Source organism: Phoca vitulina, unplaced genomic scaffold, assembly GCF_004348235.1.
Source record: "Phoca vitulina isolate PV1807 unplaced genomic scaffold, GSC_HSeal_1.0 scaffold8, whole genome shotgun sequence".
In the NCBI taxonomy this organism is placed as follows: domain Eukaryota; kingdom Metazoa; phylum Chordata; class Mammalia; order Carnivora; family Phocidae; genus Phoca; species Phoca vitulina.
Genome location: NW_022589711.1, coordinates 9,670,344 through 9,684,035, shown reverse-complemented (window position 1 = coordinate 9,684,035; position 13,692 = coordinate 9,670,344). Strand labels below are relative to the sequence as shown.

The window sequence follows — 13,692 nt, the reverse complement described above, 5'->3', positions numbered from 1 at the left end:
CCCCCCCCCCCCCCCCCCCCCCCCCCCCGCTCAATGGTGACAGCCACAAATATCTTAAGGCATTGCCACATATTTCCTGGGAGAGGGCAGGTGATTGCCCTCATAAAGAATCACTGTTTTGGAGGAAATAAGAATATATTTGGCCTGAGAATTACTTGTTTCTAAGGCTTTGCTATGTTGATGCAAATAAACATTTTTTCTGATAAAAGCAGTGGAAGATGTGTTACTAATTAATTTTAATAAAAAGCTTCTGGATGTAGCTTTAGAAAGGAAGATTGGTTTTGATTAGGCAAGTGTCTCTTTAATCTTTAAATCCATAAGCATAATATATAATTATGATAATGTGCAGGCATTTTTCTAAGTACTTTATATGATTTATCTCATATAACTCTCAGTATCTTTGGAGTTGTATGTTAAGAGAATCCCCATTTTAGAGATGAAAAACAGAGGTACAGAGGAGTGAACGCCTTGTCTGTCATCACATGTATATACTAAGAGGCGGTGATTCCAGGGCCCATGCTCACTTTGCTTTCCTATGTGAATGTATCTACTTCTGATCAATTTGAAAGATTATCTGAGATTTAGAAATCTTCTCTCTCTCTCTTTTTAAAGTTTTTGTATATATTTTCATTTTGAGTTTTGTTCCAACCAGATAATGTTGGTAAAGACCACCTTGGGGGGGGGAGGGGGGAGGAAGGTACAATTTAGTTGACTTCATGTAGCCATTGATGATTAATATCTCTGCTGTTATTCAAGAAAAAAAAAAGCATTTTTCAAAAAATGCCTTATAAGGTTAATATTTTTATTTTTAGGCCTTAGTTATTTCAGGTTTTTTTTCATTGATACAGAAATTATATATAAATGAACAGGTGTGATAAACGTATGCTTTTAGTCATATTATGATTCTAATGAAAAAAGCTTCTTGAGATACTGGATTCATTTAAAAACACTTCTCATAGAAATAAATGTCATAGTGGTCCATACAACTAGTATTTACTTACAAAGGACAGAGAAAATATTTTGTAAAATGTCTGGTGGGTTATTTTTAATTTGAAGAGTAAACGTGGTCTTTAAATTAAAATCTGTAAAGCAGTCTGTAAATTAAAATCTTATAAAAGAGGAAGGGCTTCTCTATTTATATTTGGTAGCGAAACATAGCTATGTGTCACCAAAGCATAAGTCTCCTGGCAGATGGACTTAGAAAAGTTTTTTCAAGATTGAGCCAAGAATACAGTTGACTCTTGAGCATCATAGAGGTTACGGGTGTCCACCCCTTGCACAGTCGAAAATCTGTGTATAACTTTTGATTCTCCCCAAACTTAACTAATAGCCTGCTGTTGACTGGATGCCTTATCCATAACATAAACATAATATTTTGTATATTACATGTATTCTATACTGTATCTTTATGATAAAGTAAGCTAGAGAAAAGAAAATGTTATTAAGAAAACCATAGGGAAAATACATTACAGTACTGTACTATATTTATTGAAAAAAATCTGCGTGTAAGTGAACCTGCCCAGTTCGTACCCATGTTGCTCAAGGTCAAGGGTATAGCTAGACCTATAGGAATAGGGTGTGAACAACACATTCTTCAGTACTTGATGGCTTTCTTTGAATTTGTAGTTCACCTTAGTTATTGCTCCCTCCCATTCAGCACAACATTGGAATTTCCCTCTGTCTGAGAATCCCCTGGCAGCCCCCTCATAACTCATGTTAACGAAATTTCCCTTCTTCTCAATGTATAGAGATCCTTTCAAAATAGAACACTGTTGGGCTGCAATATATAATGTTAATTGGTGGCCCACATGTCCATCAGCAAGTTGATTTAAAACTCTACATTCCCAAGTATTTAAGATTTGTAAAAGTAAATTAGTACTATGTTATCCTGAAGCTGTAAAAATGTCTGTACTGTTGAAAATTATTTATACTTTATCTTTCTTTGACTCTCCTTTTTCTCCACATTTGAATGTATTTTAAAATTATTCATAAAGCCTTATATTTTATTGTGGATATGACTCATTGACTTTTAAAGCAAAAAGAATACTTAGAGTATTTGTTGACTTCCTCTTACTTTGCTATAACTTTTACTTATTAATGTACAGTCCCTTCAGAAATGAAGTGACCACCTAAACATGTAAAAACATTTAAAGTTAGATTGTGAGGCATAGGAGGAGCTCAATGTCCTATCCAAAATTAAAGAACCAATAACAGAACATCATCCAGGACCACATCTCAGATCATTTAACTTTCCTATCAGGAATAGAGTTTGTCACCTTCATTTTTGCCGGAATGACTTTGTTTCCTCAAGATTTTAGGAATGTTTATGGGAGGTGTTTCAAAGTAAGTATATGACAAAAGGTGACAGCGGATCTTAATAGTATGGATCTTGATATGATTCTCAAATTTTCTGAACCTCAAGAAGTCAAGCTTATGAAGCTCAACTTCATTAAATCACAATTATAACAGTGCTGTGGGCTGTGTGTTTCCTGTCATTTGCACATCTCGCACAGCCGAAGACATATATCTTGGCTAAAATCTGTTCCAACTTGCTAAGTGACATTGGGCAAGTCACTTTCCTTCCACATTTTTTTTTTTTTTTTTTTTTTTTACTATTTGCTGGATATTGTGACAGGTCTTAGGACTAAAAGACAAATGAGATATGCTTCCCTGCCTCAGAGTTCACAGTCAGGGAGAAAATCTGGCATTGAAACGCAGAATTAAAACATACTGTGATGATGGGCATAGTGGAGCTTTACGGGAGAGGAGATTATGCTTTGCTGAGCTGCTGGTTCCTTAAGTGAAAAATGAAGTTACTAGAACACTTTCCCTAACAGCTTCACAGCAGTGTTATGATAAAGACCAAAATGTAAATGATATATTCACATAAGAGCCACTTAACGAAACATAAAATAGCACTGTGAACCAATAGCCTGAAGGTTGGATGGACTTGAATTAAGACTCCTACTTTGAGACTTTCTAATGGGATATTTGCACATGTGAGAAAAGATGCTGATTTAGAAGAGGGAAAAATGAAATATCTTCAATGTCTATCAATAGGGCAATAGTTTGGTAAAATCTGATAAATCTATACAATGAATACTATGTATAATGGAATACTATTTAGTCATTGAAATGGTTGGGGAGGATCTGTCTACAAGGTCTTCAACATTTATTAATTTTTAAAAAATATTTTATTTATTTGACAAAGAGAGACATAGCGAGAGAGGGAACACAAGCAGGGGGAGTGGGAGAGGGAGAAGCAGGCTACCCGCCGAGGCAGGGAGCCCGATGTGGGGCTCGATCCCAGGACCCTGGGATCATGACCTGAGCCGAAGGCAGACACTTAATGACTGAGCCACCCAGGCGCCCCAGTCTTCAATTTTTAATATGTAAAAATATTCTCAACATATTATTGAGTTGAAAATGCATACAGAAGAGCATATACCACATTATTCTACTTTAGTAAAAGTGTGTGTGAATAGATGTAGAAGTGGAGGTGGATCTATATCATGTCTATATATATTGTGTGTGTGTGTGCATGAGAGAGAGAGAGAGAGACAAAAGAAGACTGCACACAAAGTATTGACAGTCATTAACTTTTGGAAGATTTATTTATTTTTGTGTGACATTTATTTCTTTGTGTTATTCTGTGTGAAATTTAGGTAAGTATATATGAAAATTATATATATGTATAAAATTACATATATATAAATACATATATAAAATTATATATATATATATGTAGTATGATAGCAGTTACCAGATATGAGATATATATATATATATATGTAACTGCTATAAACCTTTATAGAAATGCTTCATTGGATAACAGACTAAATTTTGTGTATAAAAGCAGTTTGTATTCAACAAAAATCATTTGAGTGACTACTATGTGGAGGCGTTATTCTAGGTATGAGGGATAGAGTCATGAGCAATATAAAATCCCTGTGTGGTTTTTGTAACGGTACCTAGAGAATCATGATTATTGTTTTGATAAAATGACAGGAAAAAATATTAAGTTGTAAAAGCCACAGAAATTAAAACTGCAATGTTAATATTTGGTTTGTCCTAACACATAAAGACTTGGACTCAGTGTCTAGTTTGGGTGTCTGGATTGAAACTAAGCAATTTCAGCACTCCAAGACAGTATGACCCACCTTCATAAAGTAGTGGTTTCAGTAAACTCCAAGTTTATGATGGAAAAACAATTCCATTTGAATGGTTCTTTCCTGCCTTTGCTTTGCTTTTTCTCCTTCCTTCCTTCCTTCCCTCCTTCCTCCCCTCCTTCCTTCCCCCCTTCCTTCCCCCTTCTTTCCCCCCTTTCTTCCTCCCTCCCTCTCTCTCTCTTTCTCTCTCTCTCATCAGTACACTATACAGAATAACTGTGAGGTTGAGTTCAAAACCTACATGAAAAAACATTCTAGAAGGTAACCCTGACAAAACCTTTCCAAGGTTCAGAGCATTATAGATATTCCTGGGTAATTGAACCCAACTCTCCACCAAAAGCCTATTAAATTAAGTAAAGATAGTTCAATTTCCGCAACCTGATCTTAATTCATGGTTAACTTCAGCCTATTTATTGTACTGGAAGTCGGCTTACATTTGTAATTAATTCTTCTTCAAATAATTAAATGTTCAAGAGTGTGTCCAAATGACTTTTGAGATGATTTATTGGGATCTGTTCAGTCTCTGCCTCCCAAATCCCCGAGAAACTACTTGGGCAGCAGCAACACCTATGTTTTTTAGACCACGTCAGTTTGTGCACGGTTCGGGATCTTTAACGATATATTCCTTTAAAGCAACTCTGACAAATTAAGTAATTAGAGACATTTTTATTTCCACATCTTCTAGTACCAGAATATGCTTCCTTGAAATCACTTATAGCTAATCTGAATTTATATATTAATTATGCTCATATGGTATTAAGAATTTCCTTTTTTTTTCCTGCTTGCTAACCGAATTATTCATGCACTTGTTTGGTTTTCATTTAACTAAATAATATGAAAGAACTTGGCCAGTTTAGAAATACAGATTTCTAGTTGTACAGAATGCAATACCTGTATAAGAAGATGTAGGTAAGTAAAAGTGTTTGGCTTCTTTTATATTTGGTATATTTGGCATAAATTCTGTCTAAATTTACTACCTATAAATATAGCAAATACTGCACATCAGCTTTTTGATATAATTATGCTTTGTTCTTCATTTGGAAAGTAGACTTCACTTATGAAGATTTCTGTCATGTCAACATGGCTAGAGTAATTTTAATAGTATTCCTGTAAAACTTTTTTTTAAGATACGAGGCGGAAAGCTCATGATTACTTACACCCGCAAAAGTGATGCTGGCAAATATGTTTGTGTTGGTACCAACATGGTTGGGGAACGTGAGAGTGAAGTAGCGGAGCTAACTGTTCTGGGTAAGTGAAATTTCATTTAATCCGCTCACTGTAAAGTAGATCTCTTATCATTTTTCAGTTTCTTTATAGCAGGGAGAAAGAAGTCATCTTTTTAGAAGGTGAACGAATATATTTTTACCGAGGTGGGAGAGGAGACAAGAAATTAGTCAAGTAGCCTGAGCTAAAGTAGCCAGGACATGGGAAGAAAACTAGGAGAAAACTCGAAACCTAGAGAGGGGCTTCTAGAAGAAGGGAACTTTGTGAAATAATTCTCTAAATAACATTTTAAATTATAAATGTCTTTATGAACATCTAAAATGGTTTTTAGTCTGTTCACTTTTATCTGTTCTTGAGATGGCTTTTTCTAATTTTAGAGAGACCATCATTTGTGAAGAGACCGAGTAACTTGGCTGTGACTGTGGACGACAGTGCAGAATTCAAATGTGAGGCCCGAGGCGACCCTGTGCCTACAGTACGGTGGAGAAAAGACGATGGGGAACTGCCCAAATCCAGGTACAGATCGGAATTTGGTGATCTGATTCATCCACTGTTCTCATTGGACCATTGCTTATACACGTGCCATTAGACTAGTCTACTCTAGACTTTTTGATCAGGGGCCAGACGCAATATTAGAGATAATCAGAATCAGGAGGAGGTTATCGTGCTTTCTCTGAGGGTTTCACATAAGAACTTTAGATTCATGACCCTGGCTTGCCCAGGGAGCTCTTGTAGAATGTGATTTTCCTTCCGTAGGTTTCTCTTCTGTCCAACCAGAACACAATTATGAGCCATTTCTTGTATGGGAGTAGGTGGGAAAAGGAAGGGAGGTATAGCAGTAAAGATAGAGGTATGAGCCAATTAAAAAGCAGGTCTCTATTTCCTTAGCTACAAAATCACCAGGGAAGCATAGGAGAAGTCAGAGTTTCTTGACATCTGTCAAGTCCTTGAAACTGGTTAAGAGCGGAAGTATACTTGCAGCCTCAGGGAATGAGACCGTGAAATGATGCTCTCAGGTGTTGTCTTTAAGCTGTCTGTCCATTCATTCGACAAACGTGTGTTGAGCCCTTGCTAGGTTTTGGGGTTACAGTGGCTTCATAGTTCTGCTCTCAAGGAGCTCCCGAAAGATTTGTGTAGATAGATACAGAATAACATGGCAAACCCTTTGTCACATAGATGGAAGCCTGGGGGAGGAGGAAATCAGGAGAGTTTTCACAGGAAAGTGACATGTAAGCATTGCCTTGAAAAATATGTATAAATTTGAAAAGCAAGAAAGAAGAGAAGAGTATTCCAGGAAAAGAGACATTACAATATAGACACAAATCTGAGAAAGAACATCACACGCTTTGAGTGGTGGGAAGTTTAGCATGGGTAGCTCGTAGGGCATGTGGCAAGAAGCTATATCAGGTTGGAGATACTGGGGCCAAATGATCAGGGGCTTTGTATAATAGACTGAAGAATTTTGGATCCTATTGCATGCACACCGATGAGTCAAAAGGGATTAGTATGAACAGGATTACTTATTTTTTAAAGATTTTATTTTTAGGGGTGCCTGGGTGACATAGTCAGTTGAGCATCTGACTCTTGGTTTCAGCTCAGGTCATGATCTCAGGGTTTTGAGATCGAGCCCCCTGTCAGGCTCCGCACTCTGTGCGGAGTCTGCTTGAGACTCTCCCTCCTCCTTCTGCCCTTCCCCCCAGTACACTCGCTCTCTCTCTCTAAAAAATAAATAAATAAGTCTTTAAAAAAAGATTTTATTTTTAAGTAATCTTTACAGCCAACGTGGGCCTTAGACTTACAATACTGAGATCTAGAGTCACTTGCTCTACCAACTGAGCCAGCCAGACACCCTCAACAGGATTACTTTTTAGAGAAAATAATTTTTTAGCACTGTGGCTATTACATTAATGTGGGGTGAAGCTAATGGCAGGGTCACCATTGTTGTTTTTGTCCAGAAAATAGATGTGGATTGCATGGACTGGGGCAGGAAACAGGGATAGGGATCCATAGTAGAGAGAAATTTCTGAAACTAAACTGATGAATTGGATGATTTGTTAGATATAGAGAGCTGGTGGAGGAAGATACCAGGAGATTATATTAGGAGAAGTTGGTTTAGACAATGGGGAAAGAAAAGAAAATTGTATTTAACATAAGAAATATTACATACCTGTGGGATGTATTGTCTAACTATCAGTCAGTTGGGATTATGAATTTGGAGCTTCAGTGAAATAGGGGTTGGGAATGTTTGTGCAGCTGATCAATATTTAACCTACAGTAGCTAATATAACTCAGGGATATTATGTAGAATAAAAAGAGGATTAAAATGAAACTTCAAAAGAAACCCAACATTGAAGGGGAGAGAAGATGAGGCAAGGCAAGTGAACTCTAGAATGAGAGCCTGGATTCAGGTATCAACTCTGCCACTAAACCAGCTGAGAGCCAAAGCCAGGTTACCTTACTTGCTTAGGCCTCCAATTTCTCATCTTTAAAATGGAGATGAGTACAATATTTCATACAATTGGATTTTTTAAAAAGATTTGTTTATTTATTTGAGAGAGAGAGAGCACACAAGCAGGAGGAGCAGAGGGAGAGGGAGAGAGAAACTTAAGCAGACTCTGGCACTGAGTGCAGAACCTGATGTGAGACTCAATCTCATGACCCTGTGATCACAACCTGAGCCGAAACCAAGAGTCGGACACTCTACCAACTGCACCACCCAGGCGCCCCAATACTTCATGTAGTTGTTGTAAGAATTTTAAAAGATGAAACCTGTGAAACAAAGTCCAGCATATAATAAGAATTTATTTAACCGTCACCATCTTTTAATTTTAGTATGAGGACAGTAGCTTGAGGAAATGAATGAAGAAGTGCCAACATTGCCCAAAAATATCCTTTTGAAAAATATTTTAATTGTTTAGCCAACAAAATTGGGAAAACAGGCTCTATGCCTGCTTACAAAAAGGGATGTCACATTTCACCTTTTGTTTTAAGTTTTCTGAAGAGAATGTTTCATGTTGTTGATTTGTTGCCTTAGAGACATCATATTGCTAAGGATGGGATTTTTTTTTAAGTAGCACGTCACTTAACTCTGCATTTGTTTGTTATGTCACTAGATACGAAATCAGAGATGATCATACCCTGAAGATTCGGAAAGTGATGGCTGGTGACATGGGGTCATACACTTGTGTGGCAGAAAATATGGTTGGAAAAGCTGAAGCATCAGCTACTCTGACTGTCCAAGGTAGGGTTTGTGGCTGCTTTATCATAGAAGGATTATGAGGATAGTAGAAGAAAATATGATTTATTCCAGTCGTTTACGTTAAATATAGACTTCAAGTAGTGCTATCAATATTTCATTCAAACATAATTTAGAGAAATTATTATTTTGCCTGTGGGAGCTCTATAAGTGTTTGTTACAGGAAATTGAATTAAGTTGTTAAAATTATGGTGAGTTCTGTCTTGGTGAAGTAGAGGAGGAGAGTATGCTTTAATCTCTGGGCCTTCAGACATAGAGCCCTTCTAATCTTTTAATTAAATGACAGCTATTACCATGAAAACGTTGTCTTTAAATGGAAACAAATCTACCAGTCCTTCAGACCGTGCACTTTCCAGGGTCTGTATAACTCAGAACACCGAAATAAGAAAATCCTAATTCACTCTAAAATACGATCCATCCACAGAAGAGGAACACCCACCACCTTTTTTTTATTCCCTACAGGCCTGTGAAATAACAGACATTCAGTAAATATCTGTTGAATGAATTAATTGCATCTGCACTTGGCTAATTCTGATACAGATTTATTATTTGATGTTACATGAGCCCAAATGGATGCCACATTTGATGACCACAAGTTTTTGAATGTCAGACTCACGTCTTAAACTGACGTGCAGAAATGGTTCTTTCACCTCCTTTGTATCCATAATCCAGATGTTTTCCATTTTCATAATCCCTTTTCTTCATAATATCATACCGATTATTTCTCACTATGTCTCATCCAAGAACTCTCATTTTTTTTTTTTCTTTTTAGGGACAGATTCTGTATTGTGGAATCTGAGAGACAAAATGACCTTTAAAAAACATTTTGCTTGTGAAAAAACTCCCCTATTTTGACAAGTATATAGAGTAAACAGGGATTTGGGCTCTAAACCACTTAGCTTGTTTCTGGGTCTGAATTAGCAACACTCGGCGCTGTCATCTTCTCTGAACACTGTCTCCTTTAAGACTATCGTGAAGAAAAAGGTGGCTTTTGAGGAGTGCTTCTCCTGTGGGCTTTCTATAAAAGAGCCTTGTGGGCTTTTTACAGTTAAAAAAGAAGAAGAAGAAGAAGAAGAAAGAAGAAAGAATATTTTCTTTCTTTCTGTAAGCCATTATGTCCCACTTTAGGGTTTTTAGCTCAACCTCATAAAAACAAAAGAAAAAAAAAAAAAGAAAAGAAAGATCAAGAACAAACATTGAATTTCTAAGGCCTAGACTACTTCTCTTTAATCTGAGTTAGACCTGAACTCCATGTAAGACTAAAACTGTAAGAAAAGGAAACCCCTTTACGTTTAGAGAAAGCACAAATTTAAGAGATGTCAAATCTTCAAAAGCCCTCCAGAGGGAGTAAAAGGAGCCCAGAACTAAGACAAGGCATGAAAAGCTGTGTCTGTCTTTAGGCAGTTGTGACAGGGAGGCTGGTTGTCTATCACATTAGTCAAAGAGATATGTTTCAATTTATGTTTTAAAGTCCTTTACCTTGGGAGTCTGATGCTTTTATTAATAATAGCCATTCCTCTGTGTCTACAGTGGACATTGAAATCAAAACAGAATTTCTTCCTGCAATTTTATTTATTTTTTAATTTTTTTTCCCTTCCTGAAATTTTAAACTGAATCCAAAGCTAATTCAGCCTTAAGTTTTCCATATGGAATTCTTACTCCCTAAGCCCAGATTTCAATGGAAATTGGGTACAAATGATCATATCTGGAACCTACCTTAAGAATTTAGAATTAAGGGGCACCTGGGTGGCTCAGTCGTTAAGCATCTGCCTTCGGCTCAGGTCATGATCCCAGGGTCCTGGGATCGAGCCCCTCATCGGGCTCCCTGCTCCGCAGGAAGCCTGCTTCTTCCTCTCCCACTCCCCCTGCTTGTGTTCCCTCTCTCGCTGTGTCTCTCTCTGTCAAATAAATAAATATAATCTTAAAAAAAAAAAATTTAGAATTTTTTATTTCAACTGCATTGAGTTTTCTATAAACTTATGAAAGATCTGTATATTGGTGAGAATGTATTCTTTTATCCAAATATTAAAATAAAATTTGCATATTAATATCACTGTTAAAATATCTTTAACATTCTAGGGTAGTATGCATAATATGCCAAAGAAAGTAACATGATTCCCAACTACAGAAGATAACTAAGGGAAAAAAAAAAGGAAACTTGAGAAGTTGTATTTTTTTTCTTCATTTGAGATTGAATACAGAAAAATACTAGTTACTACAAGAGAAACTAATTTGAAATGAATCCATTTGATAGCAGGAAACCATTATAATAAATTCAGTAGTGTATTAATTTGTATTTTATTTGTGGCTCATTTTTAAAAGGAACTACTAGAGTCAGTATGGGCTCAAATAATCTTCCTTTCCTTCACCCCTCATACAAGAAATACTTAATTTTGGGAGTTGATGTTGGGCAACAAAACCCTGTGCTCCAGGTAGAAGTTACTGGGAAAAAAACACTCTTCAGTGAGGGTGCCCATTGGATTTTCATCCCCAGTACAGACATGATCAGTTCTAATATTTAAAAAATAAATTTGATTTGAGAATTACTTCTTTTTTTCCGTTTTTTTTTTTCTTGAAATCCCAATTCTGCTTTCTTGGAGACTCTACCTGTACATTTTTCTTTCAATATTCCTTCTAAGGATTTTCTTATTTTTTGTACTTGTGTAGTCTTCACAGTGATTAGCATCATACTGGACATAGAGTAGGCACATTATTTAATAAATACTTGTTAATTTGAAATATGAATATGGATTCCAACCTTTCTGCTTGAGTGGTAAAAATATCATAGGGACATCCTAAGGGAAATTCAAGCATCTTCTGGTGGCTTTGATTCTGAACGTCAGTAGTAGTTTCTGTGGGATCAAAGTTGAAGAGACTGCCATCTTATGATGGCTGCCTAGTGGTCTGTGTTTGAAAGGCACTAGAGCCAAAGGTAGAACTAGGCAGGGTGTCCTAAACTTATCTGAAGTTTGTTATCTGAATGTATCTGAATTTACATATCTATACTTATCTGAAGCTTATTAAATATGCCAATTATCTGGGATGCCCCTGGAGAACCTGATTTAAGAATCTGGGTCTGAACATAGAAATTTAATTTGTTTTTATGTTTTATTTTTGTTTTTAAAGAGTAAGCCCCATGCAGTCTCCGCACTTAGTGTGGAATCTGCTTGAGATTCTCTCTCTCTTCCTCTGCCCCTCCTGCTTGTGCTCTTTCTCTCTCTCTCTCAAATAAATAAATAAATCTTTAAAAAAATTAAATAAAGTAAGAAGCTCCATGGCCAACGTGGGGCTTGAACTCACAACCCCACGATCAATAGTTGCATGCTCCACTGACTGATTCAGCCAAGTGCCCCTTTATTTTTTATTTTAAACAAGCAAGTTCATGAATCCCTGGGGTGAGAACTTACTTGAACTATAGAAAGAATAAAGGACTTTAAAATTTTTCTTTAGAGTTTGGGTATTATCAGAGCTGGAAGAAATCTATGACAAAGAATTATATAGCTAAGAGCATAGACATTAGAGTCAGAATTTAGTTGAATCTTGTTTCTGTCATTGACTAACTTTGTGACATAGAAAAGGTGATTTAAACTTCTTGAACCTCAGTTGCCTCATGTGTAAAATGGGTATTTACCCATTTACTCAGAGCTTTTATAAGGATTAAATTAAATTTTATATATAAAAAAAGTTTAACATATTGTCTGTTACAGAGTAAATGTTTCATAACTAAGGAGTATTGTATTCATTTTAGTGTTATTATTGACAGCTTTATTGCTTAATTTTTAATAATTATTGGCTATTTAGTAAGAAAAATGGTATGGTTCAGGTAATTCTAGACAGATAGGGTTGTTCTTTCTCTGCTGTTGTAAATGAGAAATGTGAACTACTAATATAGTCATGATAATTTATGATCCAAAAATTATTCAAAACTCTTCTCAAATATAAAGTTTTACATTTTCATTACAAAAGAAACTTTACTAGTTTTTATAGTAAATGTGTTGGGTGTGTGTGTGTGTGTCCTGTCAAAGCCCTAGTGCTAGACTTACATTGAAGTTTTGCAAAATAACTAGATAAATTAATGAAAATAATAAAGATTTGGGAATAGAAATGATCAAAAAGATTACCTTTTATGTTCAGTGGAGTGTTATTGTTATGGAAAAACATTCAGCAGAGGGTATTTGACCCCAATTCTAATTCTATTGCCTTGAAGAGTGGCTGTTTTGCAATCATTTTGAGTCTTAGCACCTCAGGTTACCTTTCCTTAAAATAGGGTATTTCCAGGTAATTCTAAGACTGGTAAGATGATCCATGAGCAGATATCCTCAAAAACTGTTTATTCTCCTTTATGACCACTTGGAAGCTTCAATTAATTAGTCCAAGCCAATAGTAAAATTTGAGGTCATACCCTGTTATTAGCAAGTAACTGCACTTCTAAAACCTACACCACATATATATCTCATGTGACATTGGATGGATTACTTCTTGGGCAGCCAAACGCAAAGCCATTGAGCCAAATCAAAATACTGATTATAACACAGCAGATTTTATTTTACTCTGAAAAAAGGAAAATTGTAATAAAAATGTTAAGACATTTTTGATTAAAAATGTGTGCATCCTGGGCTCTGTAAATATTTAGGCAATTCTTCAAAAAGAATATCCAGAGTCCTTTAACTTGCATGTCAGTTTTGGGGTATCATTGAAACTGAATGAGACTCAAAGGCTCTGCAGTACTTTGACCTACTGAAAAATAATTAATGTCGATTACATGACCAATAAAAAATGTTGAAATAATGTTGTTTGGAATGATTACAACAGAAAAGTCTTTCTGCTTAAACCCCCAGTTAACTTGAAAATTCAGTTAACATAACTTAACATTCTATTATTCTCTGGAATAACTTTTTTTAAGATTTTATTTATTTATTTATTTGAGAGAGAGAAAGAAAGAGAGTGTAGAGAGGGCAGAGGGGGAGGTAGAGAATCTCAAGCCAACTCTGCGTTGAGTGTGGAGCCCGAAGTAGGGCTCGATCTTACAACCCTGAGATCATG

General features: G+C 36.0%; 1 protein-coding gene across 10 annotated transcripts in view; it reads left to right on the top strand.

The window, feature by feature from the left end:
• ROBO1 (roundabout guidance receptor 1) overlaps positions 1-13,692 on the top strand; it is a 1,119,036-nt gene that overhangs the window by 1,002,995 nt on the left and 102,349 nt on the right. For all 10 annotated transcript variants that reach the window (XM_032406315.1, XM_032406314.1, XM_032406316.1 and 7 more), the window contains 3 exons: positions 5,297-5,417; positions 5,771-5,909; positions 8,507-8,634. In XM_032406315.1, coding sequence (XP_032262206.1) covers positions 5,297-5,417; positions 5,771-5,909; positions 8,507-8,634 — 388 coding nt within the window. The remainder of the gene's footprint in view (positions 1-5,296; positions 5,418-5,770; positions 5,910-8,506; positions 8,635-13,692) is intronic.